Source organism: Vespula vulgaris, chromosome 12, assembly GCF_905475345.1.
Source record: "Vespula vulgaris chromosome 12, iyVesVulg1.1, whole genome shotgun sequence".
NCBI classification, from domain to species: Eukaryota; Metazoa; Arthropoda; class Insecta; order Hymenoptera; family Vespidae; genus Vespula; species Vespula vulgaris.
Genome location: NC_066597.1, coordinates 909755 through 932723, shown reverse-complemented (window position 1 = coordinate 932723; position 22969 = coordinate 909755). Strand labels below are relative to the sequence as shown.

The following is a 22969-nucleotide window of genomic DNA, read 5'->3' as shown; positions in this document are numbered from 1 at the left end:
ACAACTCTACGTTTAGGATTACCTACTCCGCCCTTCCCCCAGTCACAGCTCCTACCATTGTCCTCGAGACTTGGCTGAAAACTAACTTTCAACTCATTCTCATGCGTGAATCGTTGACTGTCTCATTTTCGTTTCGACGAGTTCGAACGATAGACGTGTCGTGACGAATATCTGTTTCTTTTTTTTGTACGCTAGTAAATATTCTTTTACAGTTTAGAAAGTGTACGACTCTCCTTTCTCTCTTCTTTTCTTTTTTGTTCCGTACCTTAAAGCGTCCTCCATTATTTCATTCGTACCGTTCTTTTTTTTTTCTTACCATCCGACGTTAAACCATAACCAGATACATCAATCCTTTGTCGCATCTCTGTTCTAGGCAATCGTGGCCTAGAATAATCTAACGCCATATTTTACGTAAAGTACGTAAAGTAGCGAATTAGAGAAAAAGAAAAAAAAACACGTCGTATCGAATTAGATCGCCAAGCCGGTGTTTATAAACTATTACTGTTGTTATTATTGCTAACTACTGCTACCACTACGTTACACTCGTACGTCTTCCTTGTGATTTTTTTTCTATCTTTCTACAGCCAGTCTGAAAAGAAAAAAAGTGATATTTATCAATAATCCATCCGATCGATAGATTTTCTTGTCGAAACATTATCGTATACCGTACAACTTGGACAAAGCAACAATGGGCATAGAAAATAAGGTGCGTATACAAAAATGGAAAATACGACATACTTTTGCAAATTTATTTTTACATTTTATCGTTTATTTATAAGCACGATAAAGAACGGAAATCTTGTAGATGTTATCACTTATCTCATTATTTCGAATATGTAATGCACGTAGCTTTTGTAATCTTTTGCGTGATAAAATACTGTGTAAGCAAAAAACATTCCGACGTAACTACGCTCGACATGTGACAGAGGTCTCACCAATAGCCTTCGAAATTTAAGTTGTCTCGTTGTTTACAATTTTATTGTATATTTTTTTCTTTTCTCTCTTATCCTCTCCCTGTTTTTTCTTCTATTGTACGAGAAATTAAAGATCGACAAGAAGATAAATATCGGAGCCAATTTTTGAAAGATAATTGGAAGTGATTGTGTTGGATAATTATGTCATCGTATTCTTCGATACGAACCTGAAAAAAATCTAGTCTGAATGAAAGCAATATCGTTGAAGAATATTCATGAATTAAGAAAAAGTTGAGTCGGTAATTTCGTCCCCACAATAATTTTTCATTGATATTTTCGTATTTTTGTTATTATAAATTTTAATAAAAGAAATTTCTTTTTCTTTTATGCCTCGCAGTTTGTGTTTAGTTCGTCGCAATTCCGGTAGATGGTGCTAGAAGAACTGGCGCCATTTCTTAAGCATTTCAAAATGTTATTGGCAACATTTTATCGCGGTAAACAGGATCGAATAATTAGCGAAAGGAGAACGTAAATAACTTCTTTTTTTTTTAGAAATAATAAAAAACAAGTGTACATATCGATACTATCGATAAAACTTTCTAGAGAAAACGTATCGCAAAGTAAAGGGTATCCAACGTAAAAGGAGTGATGATTAGATATAGCTACAGCTACTTGAAATGAAACATCGATCCGAATGATGCGCATGTCTCGATGCGTTATTCGTAGAATACAGAAACGACTGGACGAGAATGTTTCTGATAAGAATAATCTCGCAAAGACAATTAATGAATAATTCTTAAAAAAAGAAAAAAAAATTCAAATTCTAAAGGTATTCTTCTTTCTGTCGTGTGTTGCAGTCTAGAAAAAAGAAATAAGAAAGAAAGAAAAAAAATAGAAATGTGTAAAAGAATCTTTGTCTCCACTTGTAGTGTGTGTCTACGATTAACGAAACTTCGGTATCATATTTATGGATAAAGATATTACAAATAATAGTGTTTCGTGCATCGCGTCGTCGGCTTGTTCTTCTTCTTCTTCTTCTACTTCAACTTCTACTTTTTCTTCTTCTTCATTGTGTTCGATACCCATTGAATTAACGTCGATGAAACGATTAGGAGTAACGCCGACGAGGAGTTGCATCATTTGCAGGATACGAAGGCGTGTCTCTTCGACTCTTCCTCTCCTACTTCCAAAATATTCTGCCTGTAATAAAAGCGCGGCATCGTTTTAAAATTTCCAATTGATAGGACGCGCACAAATTGAATATATCTTTAACTACTGTTTTAAAGCAGCAGGTTCGATATGCTAAGAGTAATAATTAAGGTTATAGCACGCAACACGTTCTTTCTCTTCTCATTTTTATATTATCCTTAGATTAATTCGTAAAGCACCCTTTCGTTCTTGTTTTCTTTTCTTTCTTACACGTCTGTATCTTTTGTATATGATGTATGTATATATATATATATATATATATATATATATATATATATATACATACATATATATACACACACATGCATATATATATATATATGTAAAAATACGTAACGTTTGTTACGTTTGCACAAATCTCTTTGTAATGTTTTACGATCTATTAACAAAATTTCTTCGGCTTTTGTTTATCGTCTTTCCTTATTTATTTCTTTCTGATTTGTCCTCGTACAGATGTCAGAGAAGAATCTCGAGATGAGGGAAAAAGCTGCTCGTATCTGTCGAGATTATCTTCATGGTGTTTGGAAACGAGTTACAGCCGAAAACATCACCCTTAAACGTATCAGGTTGGTAGATCTTTGATCGTTTCAAAACCCGTTTCGAGATCGTAAAAGTTATACATTATTAACCTGAATTATATTAGACGATCTATACCAAGTTAAAATAGTTCGTTATAAATAATTATTGATTATTTAATGTACTCTTATTTTTCTCCCCTATCTCTACAGTGGAGGTCTCAGTAATTGGCTTTACAACGTTCAGTTGCCAGACGGTGCTGTTCCAATACGCGGCGAGCCGCGGCAAGTTTTATTACGACTGTACGGTCAAGTGCATGGGGAAAGAGCGTTGGAAGGACTTATCACCGAATCAGTCATCTTCACGCTACTTTCAGAGAGGCGGCTTGGCCCAAAATTACATGGTATATTTCCAGGTGGCCGTATAGAAGAGTATATACCGGCTAGGCCATTGTTAACTAAAGAATTATCCGATCCGACATTGAGCTTGATGATAGCTGAAAAAATGGGACAGATACATACTATGCAAGTACCGATCAGTAAAGAACCAACTTGGCTATGGAATACCATGACCAAGTGGCTCGCCACGGCGACAGATATTTTAGAAAATATTGATGAGATCGATTCGTGTCAACTCGAGAACGTCTACGTGTTGCGATCGATCGATCTCGAGCATGAGATTAATTGGTTCAGGTATAAGAATTTAGAAATTCTTGTAAATACGTACGTTTGAGTCGTTTCGTAATGTTCTTTCATCTTTCCATTTTAGAGACCTTGTTAAAAAAGAAAAATATCCAGTCGTATTTTGTCATAACGATATGCAAGAGGGTAATATCCTTCTTCGGCAAAATTCGCGGAAGACCGAGCTGGTTGTTATCGACTTTGAATATTGTTCCTACAACTACAGAGGTTTTGATATCGCTAATCATTTCATCGAATGGCAGTACGATTACACAGCGGCGAAATATCCATTCTTCCATGAACGAACAGGGGCTGGACCAACCAAAGAGCAGAAGGTAAGTTAGCGGCATATTGGGGAAGGGTCACAAAATTAGATAAAAAAGAAAATTGGTAAGGCTTTCATCAGCTTTTTTCCCTGACTACTTTTACTTTTTTTTTGTCATTGTTAGGAGCACTTTCTCCTACGTCCTTATATAACAAATGCACAACAATGTTTTGCAATCGATTATATTATATTATATTATTATACTATATTATATTATGTTGTATTATATCATATCATATTATATTATATTATATTATCATCATGTTTTCGAACGAACGTCATAATGTTTAAGATATCGTGACGAAACTCGCACTTGTTTTAAAGTACGTCTCTTGTTTTTTTTCTGTGTTTTACTTTTATTATTATTATCATTATTATTATTATTATTATTATTATTATTATTATTATTATTATTATCATCATCATCATTATTGTCGTTGTTGTTATTGTTGTCGTTGTTGTCGTTGTCGTTATTGTTATTGTTGTCATTGTTCTCTTTCTCTTTATCTATTATATTAGGGTACTAATGAAAAAGTAATATTAGCGAAGATTGCCTTTTCTTCCAATAATATTATGATCTCGATACTTGATAAACGAGATACGTACAACAACATCCGTGCGAGAACCACGCGTTACCCCTTTGTTATGTTGTTCTATTTGCGAGAAGGGTGACATCTTGGCGTGTGTTGCGTGTGTATGTATTAGTTTCACAGGACTGCAATTCACGGGAGAGACAGGATCGATGCACGCTATCGGGATAAATTGGGCGGCATATGAATCTTGCCACTGCGACGTATCCTGACTCGTACTGTCCAAGTTATGGAACCAGAACCACCTGTGCCATCTACCCATGGCGACAGCACACCCTCCCACATCTGCTCGTCTACGAACCTAGAGTACTTTTACACGCACTCACGATAGTTGATCCATAATCTGCGTAGATTCTCGATGCAACCAAAGAAAGCTGTGTGTGTCCTTTTTTTTTTGGTGACGATCACTCAAAATTACTTAGTTCTTTCTTTTATTTTGGCTCAATGATTCTCTGATCAATCGTTTAGAAAGAAAAAAGAAAGAAAATGTCATGAGATCAAATACGTATGAATTAATAATTATTTATTTAATAATAAAGTTGTAAGAGACGCACGAGAGTGCTTAGAAGCAAAGACATGACTTTGGGTCTTCTAATAATAATGAAAAAATTTACATCATTTTTCATTGACAAGTTATATAAAAGTAAAACGAGGGGATACCTTCTATATTACTTCTAAGAATATTTTCACTAAGTTAGAGTGAAAAGAAAGTGCACTACACACACACACACACCACAAACACACATTATATATATAACGAAAACCAAAAGCTTCAAATCCATATCTTATTTTCCAGTTAAACATACCTTTATAATTTTGTTAAGAGATATTTGTTCAATTTAAATTTGTTATTAAAGAGAAATGTCGTACAGAGGCATGTTTAACTTTTGAAGGCAAACATAAAATCAAATTTAGATAATGTACATATCAATTTGTAACACAACTAGTTAGCATACATGTTAAATTTGTTTGCTATCATTAGATAGTTAAATAATTAATTAAAGATGAAAATTGATTTTGGAAATATGTATTTATGCGTGATACTAATCATTATATTCTTCCGACAGCTCGATTTTATCAAGAGTTACTTGAAAACAGTCCAGAAGGAATCTCAGACAGAAGAAGAACGTATTATGATGGAAATAAACGTATTTTCGTTAGCCAGTCACCTGTTTTGGGGCCTCTGGAGTATCGTCAATGCCAAATTATCTGAAATACCATTTGGATATTGGGTAAATACAATATATCATTAAAAAAAATAACTCTTAATAGTTGCACTTTACAACAAGTAGTTTGAATATTTCATCTTATATTATTCTATGTATACATAGGATTATGCGGTGTGCAGGCTACAAAATTATCAATGTTTGAAAGAAAAATTATTAGTATCTGGACCTCCTACATTGGATGATGCTATTAGGAAAAAAGTAACGGATACTGATTGAAACGACGACGAATCACTATCATCGAGTGAAACTCTCCATCCTTTAAGGGAAATTTAATTTTCATCAGCCTGAAACATCAGTATGTGCAATGGATAAATATAGGAAACGTAACGGTAAAAAATATGGCTGATAAAAGAGATTTTGGATCCATCATTGGCAATGTTATCAAAATACAAATACGAATCTTTCCATTTGACATATTTTTCATGAAAAAGTGGAAAGAATTCACGGTGAAAAGATGTGATATAGTATAAATAAGTCGATCGTTTCATAATCTTTTGAGAAAAGATTAACAGGTATTCGAAAGTATAGCGAGGAATAGGAAAATTGTCTGTTCGAAATTAAAAGGAATGGATATTATAAATAAAAATATGAAAAAAGATTAATTAAGGAATATATGCAAAAAGCGGAGAGGATGTGCACCGCACCAGAACGATCATTAAAATTTAATAAATATGTGTCTTAACTGTTTACAATGTGAAAGTGAACTTGCCTGCAAATAATTGCGCTGTACTTAAAAAACTTAGATTATACACGAATTCACGTTTATTTTGCAAAAAAAAAAAAAATAATAAAATAAAAGATCACATTTTGCACGCTTAGTATAGAAACTGGTACGGTAGCTTATTTTATTAATTTGTAAATATTTCGACAAAATTCAACAGCAATAATTTCTGTTCTTAATCTGTACATTAATAATTGATATGTTATGTTAGATTATACAAACACGTAGATGGAGAGAGAGAGAGAGAGAGAGAGAGAGAGAGAGAGAGAGAGAAAGAGAGAAAGGAGGGAAGTAAATAGAATTGCCACCATAAATCATTTATAGCAAAAGACAATTTGGTAGAATTAAGCTGGACAGATGATTTTACGATCAGTCACAAGTATCTATTTGATGATGCACAAACAAACGATATTCGCTATATAATTAGGAATATTTTAATTATATTATATTAAATTAATACTAAAAGAAAATCATTATCATATTTATATCATTAACATAGTTCATATCGTGACGATGATGATGTCCATTTGTAAATTTCTTTACTGCTCTCTACCAGTGTTGTATATTGCTTCATATTTTATTGCACGATGATAATATTCGCATTTTGTTGTACATATATATAGGGACAGTATACTAATAATGAAGATTCTTGAACAAATATTTGAATCTTACATTGTAAATATATACACGTATATATATATATATATATATAGATGGATAGATAGATAGATAGATAGATATATATATATTTTTAAAGATGCTCTTTAAAAATGTTCATTTTATTATATTATCGAAATATCGATTAAATATATTTTTTTTAACATTTCTTAAATAAATAATCATATTTTTGCACATTGGCAAACTATACGTAACGTTTTTAGCTTATATTTTTAATAGTGAAGATAATTTGAAATAAATCAATTTTTGATGATACTATACATGTGAATGCGAAGAACATTATTAAATGGCAGAATAGATATTCTTTATCGTATGTTTATATATTTTTTATTTTATTCGATCAGTAAGCGTGTTTTTAAATTTTCTAAAATTTCGGTCATTTTATTCTCTAACATGTTGCGACGTTTTATCTCCTCATTTTTAGCCTGTAACAAAAGATTGTTGTTAATACGAAAAAACGACGAACTATATATATAACTATGTATGCTATGTTTCGAGGGAAGAAACAATGTCAATAATATTACATTTATAATAACAGTTTGGATTTTATTTAAACAATCTATAATCACTCTATACAACATAACATATCATGAGTGATAAAAGAACATAAAATTATTATATTAATTATATTGTAATACATTTCTTCTTTCTTTTAGATTATTATAAGTCTCGTTGATGATTTAGAATTTCTTTTTTTACGATATAAGTCTTTTATTAAGATAAAGTGTGGGCTGCTGATAGGTCGCATAGTGCATTGGTACGAATGGTGCAAGGTATCTTAAAGTACTCGGATTTCGTTCATAGATCATTGTACGAGTAGGAATGATAGTGGTTGGACGATGTATATTTTCCTTTGAATTTTCATTCGTATTCACAGGAACGCGCACGTTCGTTTGTTCCGTACTATCAAAAACAAAATCAAAAGGTGCTGGCCAAATTTGAAGTTCTTTGCTCTCTCCTTCATGCAATTTTTTCTCGGTTAATCTTTCTGGAAGACCTATTTTAGGAGTTAGGTCCTCCGCCTTTAATTTTTGTTTTTGTGATTTTTTTTCATCGATCGTACTCCTTGCGTCGTTGATACTTCTTGAATGATCTTCTTCTTTCTTGACTTTTTCGGTTTGGAAACGACGCGCTTTAGCTTCTTCGAGTTCCTCTGGTCCGTAAACATATCGAATTGGTAAAATGTATGGCGAGTGTTTAACGATAGCAAATTCGTTAAATGATTTATTTTTTATCGGAATGACATTATTACGAATGTTACTTACCTTCTTAGATTTCAATTCGTTAGAATTAACGTGTTTAGTCTTATCTACGAATTTAGTCGATTCGCTATTCTGAATTGGATCATTTTTATTCGAAGTCGGATCATTCTCGTCTTTCGGATTCTCCGATTCATTTCTATCATCTTTTTCCGATTGATCGGTATTTTCTAAATTATATTCTTCGTATTTGTTTTCTAATGGTATAATCGCGTATTCCTCTCTGAGTTTTTTATAGGGATCTTCGTTATTTTGCTCATGGATTTTCGACTCCGGCCTTTCCTCGTACTTTTCTTCAGATTCCTCGATATAATCAGAAATATTTGGAGGATCCTGAGGATTGGTTTGTTGATTGTTAACGTAGTCGTAATAATTAGCTATTCTCTCGTCGACCAAAGCTCGATTGTCTAAAATTTCACCGTAACTATCGCGAAGCTGTTGGGGTGGTCTCTCTTTTTCATAATAATCACTTATGGGTAATGGTTTATCGTATTTCACATTGGTATAATTATTATCGTAGACTTTCGTGATCGGCTCTTTTAAATCTTCTTGTCGTTCGTCATTTCTAGAAGAATCATCTTCGTCGTAATCGTCATAGTCTTCGGTATTTTTTTGCTTTTCATTCGTAGGACCTTCTCGCGGATAGCCTGGATGTTCTTCGTATCGTTCACGCGAATTTTCAGACTCTTCGTCGTTACCCTCGTCCTCGTTGTTTCCATGTGTATCTTCTTTAATATTCCCTGAATATTCTCGTTCTCGATCATCGCTATCATTTTCACGATCCCTCGATCCTTCGCTTTGTCCAGAATGATCCTCTTCCCGATAACTATGATTTCGTTCTTTCTCTCGTTCCTTTAATTTCTCAGCACATTCTTGCTGTTTACGTTCCAACTGAGTTATTCTTTCTTCGTGCAACTTTTTCCAATAAGGCTCGCTAACATAAACGTTATGTTGAAATTTACTTTCCGGTATACCTACATCCTTCTCATTTCGAATTTCTTTATTTTCCACGGTATAATTCTCTATATTCTCGTTCTTTCTATAAACAATTTCTTGTTCCTTCCTACGCGGCATGTTCGTATTTTTAATAGAAAAATTAATTTTCGTTGTTGGAGATATAGGAGGTGGAAGATTAGGTGCGATGGGTAAAGGGATTTTGACCAAGTATGGACTTAACAAAGGTGGCCTATATTTTAGTGATTCTCTTATATCAAACGATGACATTGTACTGAAAGATGATGGGGTCGTCGATAAAAGTACAGGCATCGATGGTGGTGATGATGATGACGACGATGATGACGATGCAGGAGTTGTTGTTTGAGTACCATGAAATATTCTTTCATATTGTTGCAAATGTCCAACCACGTCCGACCTGTTACCAAAATTAACAACACCGGTAAATCTGATAGTTTCTCTTTGTCTAGGTCTTGTCGTTGTTGTCGATATTGGCATTGTCTGAGTGGGAGAAGCTGTGGAAGCTTGATTAGGCGAATTCGAAGGTTGCATCGGTGGCATAAAAGAACTTTGATTGTTTCCCGATGCACCAGGATTATTGTCAGATCCAACTGGATTTGGAAGTGAAGCCAATTGTATTGGAGTTGGAGTGTATCCAAAAATCTGAGCTAAGCCTGACAAAATTAAACCCAACGCACGTTTATCCCGATATTTTTCCACTATATTCAGATTTTCCTTGTTATCTTCGATGCTTCTCGGAGAAGAGATTTTCTCTACGTTGGTCGAATTCGGAAACGAGTGGCTCTTGCATCCGACGCCATTTGTATTTATGAAGTAGAACAAGTAGAGTATACAGAGTGATCCGTTGAGTTTCATTGTCGAAGAAACACTTTTCTTTTACTCTTTTCGAAATAATATTGGCTTCACACATTGAACGACATGGCAGGTCACTGTAACTCTTATAACATGTAGCTTTCAGAATGATTTCACTCACTTCAGAATGATGTTTCACGAATGATATGAAAATGTACAAATAATGCACGGATTTTTTTTTATAAAGAATCAAAAGAATTTAAATGTTCGAACGACGAGCCAACAAAGACATTTAATATGGTAACAAATCTTTTCGGATATTAAAAATGTAATGCTCACGAGTCAACGTCAGTCTTTGAACTGAGGAATGGTATATGATTAGAGAGAACAAATTTTTGCATAATATCGGAAAGAAATGTCGAGAGTTTCTCTTCAATTACACGCATCCACTTGTTGATTTGTAACAACTGAAGCGGCACGATGTACTATATCCAAAGGGAAACTTTTAAGACTGACGAATTAGCTGTATCAACTTTTGTTGAATAACGTAAAATGTTATATACCACGGTTGACTTGACAGAAGAACTTTTTCTTAATTTCATAGTCGCACTCATAAAATCCAACTGTGCGAAACGTATATTCTATAATAATTTTTTGGTTATTAAGAAAGAACGTTCTCGAGGAGAAAACTTTCCCCTTCTCGGGCTCTCTCTTTCTCTAAGCTCTAGTTCAATTTTAATCTATATATTTATTTGTATGTTTTCATAATAATGTTTTCTATAAGTCACAAATTCAAACAATGAATATGAAGAAGGAAAGATCTTTAATTTCACTTGGTTTTTTATCGTGATCGAGCGAAAGTCGATTTATTTATTATCATTTATTAAAAACTATGGAAAAACGAGACGGAAAAGCTCCGAAGAAACGAAGAAAGTAATTAAATTTTTTTCTACATAGATCGAAGGGAATAACGACGACTGTGGTATGGATAATTTTGCTCTAAGAAATTACATCATTTTGCTTCGGTAATAATGGAAGAAAAAAAGGAAGAGACATTCACGATGTTTTGCGAAAGTTTGACATAGATGACGTTCAACGATTCGAAACGTACGAATTGCCATGGCTTGGTCTTTTTCTCGATGATGAATGTCTGCCTGAAGAACGAATTACGTTCAATCGGATACCTTCCGATTCGACTTTCGTAAGCACCGGAGCTATTCAACTTATTCTCCAACGGGAGAAAGTTTGCGCCACTGGCTGTGTGCCCACCTGTGTGGATATCAGTTTCCTAATCCGGTGCTACAAAACCTCCCGGAATCAAAGAAGGAAGAAAAAAAAAACTAGCTCTCTATACTGACAAAACAAACTCCGATACAACTTGTGGAAAAAAACAAATTTATTCGAGCATTACTATCGAAGTCTATTCATTTTACGTTTGATTGATTTAATTTAGCAGCTTCAGAGAGAAAGAGAGAGAGAGAGAGAGAGATCAGAGGATATTATTTTTGTAATAATAAATATTAATATTTTACTTCTATCAAGTTGTATTCGCAGTATTATGCTATCGACAAATATAGTTTTCTACGTTTGAACAACATACCGGTATATACATGCAGACGAATTGAATTCCGCGTTCAAGTCACTCCCTTTAAATCAAATCCTGCAATGATCAGTCTTTGGGACAGGTTATTACGTGGTCCAACACTATTCTCTAGGTAGGACCAGTTTCACAAAGTTGTTAGCCATTAGATGAACGTGAACACACACCGATCTTAGAATTTACCGTATCTTGATGAACGAGTTACATGAACAACTTGGTATAAAAGAAGTGTTAACTTTCCGTGTTCACGTTAGTTCAACGGTACACGTGTCTTAATATGAAGCTACTGGTAAGACATCGAACAAGTCTTTTGTGATAAAAGGATTAAAGAAAATGATCAAATTGTAAAATATATGTGCCATGTAAATAGATGATGGCGTATTTGAGTATGTTTTTATTTTATTTAGTTGCTTCTTGGATTGATCGTCCTGGTCCTTGGCCAGGAAACAATTGTTTCTACGAGATCCAACGACAATAAGGAAATAGAACAGCAAGCAACAACGATACTCCAAGTACAACCAAGCGGCCAAGAAAACGAAGCCAACAAAAAATTAACGAAGAGAAGTTTTGGTTGGGGTCCTTGGGGATACGGAGGTGGTTATGGTGGTTACGGTGGTTATGGTGGTTACGGTTGGCCTTGGTGAGAATTTCTTTCTCGATTAGAATAACAAATCTATAATTTCTTTTTTTTAATATTTCTATTTTTTAGGTATGGTGGGTGGGGTGGTGGATGGTATGGTGGTTGGTACCCTGGCTGGCCTTGGTGGTACGGTGGTTATGGAGGTTGGTATGGTCATGGTGGATGGTACAAAAAATGGTAATCTATGAAACGTAAACAGATTATCATTTAGTATACGTGCGTCATCATTAGTGATATCTAGCTATCGAAGAGAAGTTTAGTTCGTAATCACGATTACATTTTTAACGAAAGGAAATTAATTAGAAGATCAAGTTGATCGAAAATAAGTAGAAACGACGATCCTTTAGTTAAATTTTAACACGTAAAGTTGGCTAGCGAATAAGTTCAATATCATTGCTCACGCATCATCATGTTTATATATATATAGATACATATGTCAACTAATTCATTTATATATCGCATGCTGACTAAATGAATAAAATATGAATTCATAGAAATAATCGATATAACTATAAACTTTTTCATACACACCTTCAATCGTTTCCTCAAGTAAGTTGTCAGTATTTCCTCGCATATTGTTAAGTTTTCATTAGTATCCTAAAAAATATATATATAAAATAATTTTTATTTTTTACTTATATATTTTTTGTTTAATTATATAAAATTCTATTTTACAATTACATTAAATATTAACCTTTAACATATTCGTAAGCTCCTGGATCTTTTGTAGTTTAGCTTGTTGCTCTTCAAAAATTGACTGATTATTGCGCTCATGATTGACGTCTGTTGAAAACATAGCAACAAACGAATATCTTATTATATTTTTAACACCTTTAATAAACATACGCAAGATTTGTCTACGCAGTAGTTTACTGCATGTTTTGACAGACAGCAGTGGTTAGATATTACGTTGCTTAGAAACCAAAAGGCAAACAAACATGTATCTATATCGCACAGTTCATATAAAACAAACAATATCTAAAGCATATTTTATTAATAATTTTCTAATAATATATATTCGTTATCGATCTAATTCAACATTAAAAATATACAGTTTTAAATTATTAATCCTAAGTATGCAAGCAGGGCTACTTTTTACACGTACGTAAATTTGTTGCCTATTATCAGGGATGTCTTGTTCAAATTTATTTGTACATTTCGTCGCTAGATGGCGCTCAAAGACTACGATAATCAATTCTGTAAAGTTCTATATCTTTAATATTACGATATAAATTCTTCTTTTAGAAATCAGATTTTTTATTTATTCGTCTAAATTAAATAAATTATTTTTTTTTTATATGTAACGATTTCATACGAGATTATTACTTGATACTATAAATCAAAGAAGAAATTTGCGTAGTTGTCAGTAAGAGAGTTAAAAGCGCGCCAGATTATTTATTTAATACGTAGCACCAAAAAGAAACAAAACAAAAGAAAATGGGACGTACTGTAATATCCGAAGTATCTGTTCGTTCTCGTTTAACATCTTTCGGGACATCAGGATACGAAGTGGGATTAATTTTAGGACAGGTACGACATTTGTTTTTCATAATTTTTTAACCCTTTCTCGATCGTTCATTTTTTTTTGAATCTAACATATGTCATACTTAGACAGATATAAAAGTATATTTGTTAATATGATTATATTATTATTAATAATAACTTTAAAAAATTGTACCTTCATCCATTGAATATTTAATCGTTATTATTGTCAATACACAAATTGAAATAACATGTATTTTAGAGTTTAGAAAAAGAAGATTATTTAGTACATTTAGCAAGAACACCACCACCGCGTACTAAGAATGTTGTGGAAGAAACATTGATAAGTTCTTCTGAAGATACAGATGAAAATAATTTAAAAAAATGTTTCAAATCTATTCGAGATATACCAGAAAGTTGGCTTGCAGATCATGCCAACGATGTGAGTATTCAATTCTATTTTAGAAACCAACCAAAATATTTTTCATGTGTTATTTTTCAAATAAAGGTTACAAGAATGTTACCCGGTGGAATGCGTATACTTGGTATATTTCTGGCTGGACCTGAGGATACTTTAGATAATAATGCTAATGTACATAAGTTTAGATCAATTCTTCTTACAATTCAAAGAAATTTTTTATTGAATAAGTATCTTCATGGAAATAATCAGCACAATTTTATATTAACCTACAACAGTATAACGCAGAGGTAAAGAATTTTTTTAAGCTTGATCTTACTCTATATTTAATCTTACAACAGACATGTAAATTGGTTATAGATAAATTGATTTAATCCAATTTTAATTCTATCTACATTTCAGTTTTTAATTCACAGATATGTCTGTAAATTGGTAGATGATGTAAAAAGTGGTATGTTAAAACCAGTAGATATCAAATTTCGAACTCAGAGTATTCCTTGGCTTGAACTTGAAACTGCTGTTAATTTAGACAGAATGTTTTGTATAGCTACAAATAAAGAACCTGAATCGCTTAAACAGCAATTACAGGTACAATCAATTCTAAATATAATGATATCTCTTGTATATATAAAATGAAAATATATTGTCTATTGAATTATAGGAGATATTGGAAGATGTATCAAATATGATAGATTCTGCGCTTGTTATGATAGCAGGAAAAATCAGATCATCTAATGATGCAATTGAAACGGTAATTGCAAATGAAAATAATAAAAATCAACTTGAGGTTGATTTGTATATTCCTTGTGTAAGTAATGTAATACAATTTACAGTTTGTAGCTAATATGATTTTCTAAAATTTTTTCTTGTGATTTACATTTTTTATTGATTTTACTTACAGGAGAAATCAGCTTCTACAGATGTAAAAGTAAAACCTAGTAGCGAATCGATGTGGTTAATAGGTCAATTGGTCAGTAAAACATTTGTAACTGGCAAAACAAGTATTGAAGAAGCTACTGCAGCAATAAAACAAGATATAGTAAGATCATTGGCCAGTAGATTAGAAATGCACGTGGATAGTTTGATCGAAGAGGAAGATGGTTCTCCTGAAGGTTCATTTGTCTTATTATGAAATTATAATTTATATATAATAATATTATTAAAATATATCTTTATCATTTTGATTAAAATCTATTATTTGTTTTAGAAAATATTACATTACATGAACCTCCAAGAAGAATATTGATACACTTGCATAAAAGTAGAGTAACATTATCAAGTTATCTATTTCCTGGTGAAGAACCACAAGAGGCATTGGTATATTTGCAAGAACTGTTAGATGTAGATGTTGAGGATCTAGACATTCAAAAAGAAATAGAATGTCATGCAGGTAACTTATTGCAATTATTATTATTTGCTAAATATGAAAATAATAATATTCGTTATTTATATTGATACAGAAGCCATAGATACTTGTCAGTGTGGTCCTCCTAGTATACCTGTAAACACTGAAAAGATAGAGAATCATCTAACTACTCTACATATTATTGGCTTAAGTATAACAGTTTTTATAATTGTGGCTGCAATTCTTTTCCATCATCTGTATTAATTAAATACAAAAAAGGGCTGATTCTCATTATATATATATATATATATATATATATATATATATATATATATATATATATATATATATATATATATATGCATACGTTATATATATGTAAGTATATATTTTATATATATATATATATATACATACACACATGTAAAGAATGTTATACACAGTTTACGTAATAATTCTATATTGAATTCTATATAAAAAGTAGTCGTCAAATCTTTCTCAAATTGCACTATATTATAATTTTCTTAAGATACATCTACACAATATATTCATATATATATACATATATGTATATATATACAGAATGTCATATACATGTATTATATACAAAAAGAATATATATGGTCATTGTAATTGCAATTTTTTTATGTAATATACATTATATATAATATAATATTTCTGCTATATCATTGAATATTTAACTATCTATGTAAATAATATGTTTCATGACCATGCCAAATCAAATAACAAGATGCTGTATTAATAAAGTTATTCATAAATAAGGCAGTGGTAATCATATTATTTCCTTTTTTTAAATGCTTGATACCAACATGGCATCATTTTAGTAAAGTTTTTAAATGCTTAAATTTTATACTATTATGCTTATACTTATTGTATTTACAAATGGTTTTTACACTGTACACAATAATTCTATTGGAAAGACATCATTTTGAAGTGTTATTATAAAAAAGTTCAATAGTAAACATTTGTGTGTCATACTTACACTTAATCTTATATATGCACTCCGCAAAGTGTAACAATCAATACTGTAAGTGCATATTAGAAGCGCAAATCAGAAAATTTGTATAAACATGTACTAATCTGTTATAAGAGCCAATATTTGTATAAAAAATAAAAAAGTTAGAGTAATTAACTGTAAGTAGTAAATAGTGCCGCTTTAATGAATTTAAAAAATACCAGTTTGCCACAGAAATCCTCAAGAAATATTTGTAAACATTTATATTGTTTCAGTTTATATATATATACACATATGTACATATATATATGTGTGTGTGTGTGTGTATGTGTTTTATTACAATTAACCTAATAAAATCTGTAAATATGAATAAAAAAAATTATTATCAGTTTACTGTTAATATCAAATCCAGGTCCCTGTGGCTGTGAGAAATATAAAATTGAGCTTTTCTCTTTTAATATTTTTGAATCTACTATTTTGTATAAATCACAAAAATTGGTAATCTTTGATTATAGAGAACAACACTTACTAATTCATAGCAATTACTACACATACTTATATATCATCATACAAATAGGCCTAAAGTTTGATATCATTTCTAAATATGTGTGTGTATGTATGTATAATAACTGTCTGTTAGTAGATAGTCTCATATAATATTGAAAAAAAATTTTTTTTCAATTTATTAAATAAAAAAAATGTGTGTGTAATGTATGTGTAAATTAAGTCAATCATAAAAATAGATTGAATTATGATACTGCTCCCATTTTAATAAGGCCTACTTGGCTTCCTCTACCAACACTTGCATCTTCCAATGAATCTAAATCTAAAGCAGATTCGATCATAGTCGTGTCTTGTAACAATCTAAGCCTGGATGCAGACAATGGAGTAGTCACAGTTACTGATGGTATTGAAGTGGTATCCAATGTAGAAGAAACCGCAACATTTGGACGCGGGGGAAGTGGAGCAATTTCGTCAATATCAATCGGAGCAATATTGAGCGATGCTAATGGTACTTCGTTGGTAACTAGCTGACTTACACTATTCGTAGTACTACCTAGAAAAAGATGAGCAATAAAATATAAATAATTTCTTCATATTTTATCTAAGAGGAAGATATGCACATACATACATACATATACATATACATATACATATACATATACATATACATATACATATATATATATATATATATATATATATATATATATATATATATAGAAAATATATCATGAAATAAATATCAAAGTATATACAAGTTATTCTGTACCTTTGCAATGTACAACTTATGTAAGCATAATCATACATTAATTTATTATGTTTTAATTCACACGACTTTGTACAATGTGTATGTGTTGATAGTGTGTGAATTTTATATTATTGTTTTATTTATAAAGAAAACAGAATGTGCTCATTCTCGAATATACAAATACCTTTATATAGTTAGATTCCTCCATCACCACTGTTTTCTTTTCCAAATGTAAAAAATATTTCAAGTAATTTTATATATATATATAATAATATAACTTGGATTTTATACTTGTATGATTTACTAATATATGGTATCTATATTCCGTGCATAACGAAAACTTTGGAAATATTTTATTTCTATGTAAAAAAATTAATAATAAGATTGAACACCGATACTATTTATATTTACAAAGCTATATTTATCTATAATAGAAATTCATTAATCTTTTTTGTTAATTTTTTTATAAGAAAAAAGCCAATGTGTATATTACTAATATCTGAATTATGACAATATTCTAAAATTAGTTTCGCGTGACAGAAAAAATAATAGATATGGCACAGTGATTTAGTAAAGTCATTAATAATGCCAACCCATTCATTTATTAGAACATACACTTAGTTCAGATGTAAGAAAGTAAACTTACCAAATGGAATTCTCTGAGCCCTCGATAACAGGATGTAATTTGAACAAAGAAAAATGATTCATTGAATTGTTATCGAATAATTTGACAAAAGCATTAGTAACCAGTAAAAATATTGTTAAATCCTACAGAAAAAATCTAGAAAATATAATTGGCAGAAAAGCACCTTTTTGGATAAAATCCTTCCTAATGATAAATAGAAATTCAGTAACAATACAAATGATATTTATATATATATATATATATATTCTCAAAAGTACAATATCAAAATTAATCAAATAATGTAAAAAAAAAAAAAAGAAAAAAGAAGATAAAGAAGAAAGAAAGAAATAATAATAATAAATAAATAAAAAAATAAGAAGAAAAAAAACGAAAGTTCATCATTAAGATGCATATATAAACGTTTGAAAGAATATTTGATACTTTACAAAAAAATTATTTATAAATGTATTATTTACTATATACACAGCTCTGTTTAATAATATATCATAAATTGCTTCTAACAACAAGATGATAATTTGATACATTGCACATTGTATTAATGCACTACAACTTTTTGTTTTTAAGAAAATACTACCAGTGCCATTTGGATACTACATTATATCCAATGTTATGATTACCTTATTATTATTGCCAGCTATGCTGCAATCATATTACATGTTACAAAGGCGAGGCTGAATGTTGTAAAGCTGTTTTGCAGCTTTATTAATATTTACTAATGCATAATGAAAATGCATTTTCTATAATGAATGTTAAATGTCATCATTATCACTCATAGAATTCATGATAAATCGTCGATTTAAAAGATCTTCTTCTGTACTATCGTTAGGACAAAACGAATTGTCAACATATGATAAATTATTACTTAATGGATTTGAACCAAAACGGCTATCTATAAGTCCTATTGCTTGAATCGGTATACCAGTAGCACCTAATATGCGTGCTGGTAATATATTTTTTGGTAATGGATATTTTATACTATGATCAGTGCATCTTAGATTATTGTATTTCATAGTATGATGAGCCTGAGGGATTCGTAAAGGATCTTCGGAGCGACACTGAGGAAATTTTTGTAAATCAGAGTAACCATTCTTTTCATCAATTTTATATCGTAATGTATCCTCCGAATATCTTTGCGGATATTTTTGAAGATCGATTGCATATTTGTGATCTTGTATGCACTGATCATATATGAGATTATTATCTGAACACCTATGATACTCTTCTCTACATCTATGAGGATATTTATGTATACCTTTTTGAAATTCTGGATTTATCCTATCATTTACATTATATTTCATATGTTTCGTAGAATCTTGAGGACAATGTTGCATAGGATATGGTGGAACATAAATATCACTGATATACTGATGAGAATATTTGGGAAGATCATCAGTACAGCGAGAAGGATGTCGTAAAAGAGACAACTCACCATTAATAGATTCTAATCTTGGAGAATATCGACCAGTAACAAGATTATTCATAGAATCCGTAAGTTCTGTGGGAACATTTGTCTGCATGCCTGTTCCATTGGACTATAAATCATAGAATTCAAAGTAAATGCTTTCTTTTCCCAAATATTAAATAAACATTTTAATAAACCATCCTACCTGTGGTTGCACGATCTTTACAGTTCCATATGACTTATTATTAGCTATCACATTTTCATCAGAAACTCGTTCCTGCTCTGCCCGATACTCGGGTGTAACTATTCCTCTACGATCTGCACGCAGATAAATATAAATGCATTTTATGGATTAATAACAAATGATCTTAATAAAAAAAAAAAGTAATAAAAATTACCAATTAAACTTGGAGGTGAAGGACCGCATAAGACATAGAAACAATTTCCGCAAATATTTCCTCGACTATAAGGATTAAAACTCTCCTGGCCTATTTTACTTGTGAAAGAACCTTTGATCTGTAAGTACAACAGAAATTAATATATTTATTTTCAATTATTGACAATTTGCAACTTTTAATATACTCACATCTTCATTAGTTGTTTGATTACTCGTGGCTAAATATGTGTGAAAGCCAGCAAGACCCAAAATACTCCAAGCAGAAAGAAAACATATCACTCCTACAATGACACTACCAGGAGATAATTTGACAGCTTCTAAAAATGGTCTGTCATCTCTTGTAACTAAATTTAATAAAAACAAACAATTGTTATAAGATATTTTGGTATTACATTTTTTTTCAGCATAAAAATACTCACGCATTATTAAATGTGTAACAGCACAGGCAAATATAAAAACACATAGGAATGCTAAAGACACTATAAAAGCATAAAAATATCTATAATTTCTTCTACCAACACAATTGCCAACCCACGGACAATGATGATCAAATCTTTCTGGAATAATTGAAAATAAAATATATATCGTTGTTGATGGTTTATATATATATATATATATATATATATATATATATATATATACACACACACATATATATATATATATATATATATATATATATATATATATATACACACATATACACATTAACCAAATTATCGAAACATTAAGGACAGGTATAAAACAAACACTAAATATATGCTAAAATTTCTGAACCTACCTACACAATTATCGCATAAGCTACAGTGCGAGGCTCTTGGTGGTCTAAATATCTTACAAGTAAAGCAATATTTCAACTTTACAGGCTGTCCTCGTACCAATACTTCTTTTGTTCTTGGAGGTGGTCTATACGTTTTAGAGTTACCATTATTTGGTACTTCTGTATCAGCACATGCAAAAGACATAAATAGGTAAATACTTAACAAAATATTCACAAGCTGGACATTATCATAAAGAAAAAAAAAAAAAATCTATAACTACATTGATAAAAAAATAAAGACTTTAGAAAATATATATACACGTATATTCATACTCATACCAATTTGTTTTTCTATATAAGCAGCTTCATCAGGTGTTGCTCTTGGAATAACACCAGGATCGCTAAAGCTGGTTCGAAACAAGGCAGACATTACAAATACGAATAATAATCCACCTATTACCGGGATTGCAGGTGTTATATGCACAGCCAAAAATGGACAACTGTAAAATACAAATAAAGATATTTAAAGAAAACAAAACAAAAAAGAAAAAGAATAATATAATTTTAAATAGACAACGTGCCAATCACGAATCATAGATATATTTTAAGAGGAATCCAAATATTCATCGCAATGCAAAACACATAGAGTAACGAAAAGAACTTACTCAAAGGCAAAAAACAATCCGCTTGTACCAGCTACCAAACACACTGTAACATAGAAGACACCCGTTTGTGGTGCCATCATCACCCTGCCATCGCAACAAAAACGATTTCGACCAGGAAATAATTCCCATTTTCTGGTCACGTGCGGCATATTGATTAATAGTAACTTTCACTCTAAATATTCTTAATATATACAAGCAAGTATAGTAGAGATCTTTGTAAAAAGTTTATCACACACATTGAGTCTTCATCGTGTAAAATATTAATAAATGCACAACCATAGTTCATCTTGGTTCCTGATAATCTTAGGTACTTTTGTATTCAACGTTTGTCAAACAAAACTGTAATGTGAATTAGAGTCGTTATAAATACATGAAGATTTAAAATAATGTTCAAAAGAAAGGGAACTGTCAAAAACACTCGCTAATGTTTATCGTACGTCGACGTAAACACAGGCAAAAGAGAAGACATTTAAACTTACAACATGCATTTGACAATCAATTCATCAGGTTCTCCACAGGTAAATCATGTTACGATAAAAAATTCGAACCATTAGTCAACTTAACCTAATTAGATCGTCCACTAAATGCACGTATTCGAACCACGTAAGGACCCACGACATTCTCAAGAAAAATGAACACCAGACTCTGTATTCTCGTACGTTTCGAGTTTCCTGAACGACCGTGAACTATCTCTCAATGCAAAAACATCACAATTTTCTTCGAAGGAATAGAGACTTCGAAGAACACTTGTTATATCGATGAGATCATGGTCGAGCAACGATCGTCGACGAAGAATAATGATCTATTCGTAAAGTGGGTCGACTGGCTACATGTTACGCGCAAAATCGTAGCTTATGTTCGTTAGAGAATGATCCATTCTTCGACGATACAAATTTTTCTACTCTAGTCATAATAACATTGTAATGTTTGACCTAAGGATGTAAGACGAGTTGACAAACGTAGTTGTGTATTTATGGAGCAAACAGATCCTCGTCATGTTTAATCAAAACTACAATAGCGCGCCCTCGCGGTCGACGAAAAAGCGCCACGTGATCTCTGGGTCACGTGACCCGCTGGACAGGGACGATCTCAATTCGAAATATCGTGAAATCATCAAAAGGATCGACGCCGTTCGAGGATTGCCGAAAGATTCACGCCACGATTGATCGTAATATCGAATATCAAGTATTTCTATTAACGTCGATCGGACATAAAATACGGATATAAAGATACAAGAGGAAGCTGGATAGACATTACGAGGAAGGTATTAGATATATTTTTTCTCAATTATTCAACGCGTCTAACGAAGTCCGGCAAATTTTGACGTAGAAGGATTAACGTAGCGTCACTGGAAATACGATGTTCGTCCGATCAATCTATCCTACGAATATCCTTACGATTAGAAATGAGAGATTATTTCGAGAATAAATTAGACGTCGAAGGAAGGAAACATTAGAAGGATGGAATCGATCGTGTTGAATCGAGATCGAAGGGGAAA

At 31.5% G+C, this 22969-nt stretch overlaps 5 protein-coding genes and 1 long non-coding RNA gene across 16 annotated transcripts; 3 read left to right on the top strand and 3 right to left on the bottom strand.

The window, feature by feature from the left end:
- Positions 1–122: 122 nt before the first annotated feature.
- On the top strand, positions 123–7397 carry LOC127068050 (choline/ethanolamine kinase). Of its 9 annotated transcripts, XM_051003688.1 has the most exons (8): positions 130–545; positions 638–706; positions 2577–2689; positions 2852–2923; positions 3055–3331; positions 3408–3654; positions 5302–5466; positions 5566–7397. In XM_051003688.1, the coding sequence occupies exons 3-8, from the start codon at positions 2638–2640 to the stop codon at positions 5677–5679; spliced, it is 927 nt and encodes a 308-aa protein (XP_050859645.1). In that variant the 5' UTR covers positions 130–545; positions 638–706; positions 2577–2637; the 3' UTR covers positions 5680–7397. The 9 variants fall into 9 exon arrangements, 8 of the variants coding, with proteins under 8 accessions (XP_050859643.1, XP_050859645.1, XP_050859640.1 ...); XM_051003683.1 differs by having other exon boundaries at positions 131–545; positions 2852–3331; XM_051003690.1 differs by lacking the exons at positions 130–545; positions 638–706 and adding an exon at positions 1480–1743.
- A 14-nt stretch (positions 7398–7411) lies between these two features.
- LOC127068195 (probable serine/threonine-protein kinase kinX) lies at positions 7412–9958 on the bottom strand. Its single transcript, XM_051004010.1, has one exon. The coding sequence runs from the start codon at positions 9949–9951 to the stop codon at positions 7558–7560; it is 2394 nt and encodes a 797-aa protein (XP_050859967.1). The 5' UTR covers positions 9952–9958; the 3' UTR covers positions 7412–7557.
- A 579-nt stretch (positions 9959–10537) lies between these two features.
- Positions 10538–12854, top strand: LOC127068073 (uncharacterized). The gene is made up of 3 exons (XM_051003725.1): positions 10538–11777; positions 11896–12128; positions 12198–12854. The coding sequence occupies exons 1-3, from the start codon at positions 11766–11768 to the stop codon at positions 12307–12309; spliced, it is 357 nt and encodes a 118-aa protein (XP_050859682.1). The 5' UTR covers positions 10538–11765; the 3' UTR covers positions 12310–12854.
- On the bottom strand, positions 12045–13345 carry LOC127068076 (uncharacterized). Its single transcript, XR_007782816.1, has 4 exons — positions 13234–13345; positions 12823–12911; positions 12660–12725; positions 12045–12310 (listed from the first exon to the last, which is right to left on the bottom strand). It is a non-coding gene; the product is annotated as an uncharacterized LOC127068076 (long non-coding RNA).
- Positions 13346–13377: 32 nt separating this feature from the next.
- On the top strand, positions 13378–16526 carry LOC127068043 (protein odr-4 homolog). The gene is made up of 8 exons (XM_051003650.1): positions 13378–13658; positions 13873–14052; positions 14119–14318; positions 14445–14616; positions 14690–14836; positions 14930–15140; positions 15236–15418; positions 15489–16526. The coding sequence occupies exons 1-8, from the start codon at positions 13566–13568 to the stop codon at positions 15635–15637; spliced, it is 1335 nt and encodes a 444-aa protein (XP_050859607.1). The 5' UTR covers positions 13378–13565; the 3' UTR covers positions 15638–16526.
- LOC127068029 (palmitoyltransferase app) lies at positions 15866–22485 on the bottom strand. Of its 3 annotated transcripts, none has more exons than XM_051003608.1 (10): positions 21951–22484; positions 21472–21810; positions 21146–21306; positions 20828–20986; positions 20466–20603; positions 20236–20390; positions 20048–20165; positions 19855–19967; positions 19677–19779; positions 15866–17406 (listed from the first exon to the last, which is right to left on the bottom strand). In XM_051003608.1, the coding sequence occupies exons 2-10, from the start codon at positions 21618–21620 to the stop codon at positions 17099–17101; spliced, it is 1404 nt and encodes a 467-aa protein (XP_050859565.1). In that variant the 5' UTR covers positions 21621–21810; positions 21951–22484; the 3' UTR covers positions 15866–17098. The 3 variants fall into 3 exon arrangements, 1 of the variants encoding a protein (XP_050859565.1); XR_007782811.1 differs by having other exon boundaries at positions 17259–17406; positions 17786–19779; positions 21951–22485; XR_007782812.1 differs by having other exon boundaries at positions 17259–17406; positions 18248–19779; positions 21951–22485.
- Positions 22486–22969: the final 484 nt, after the last annotated feature.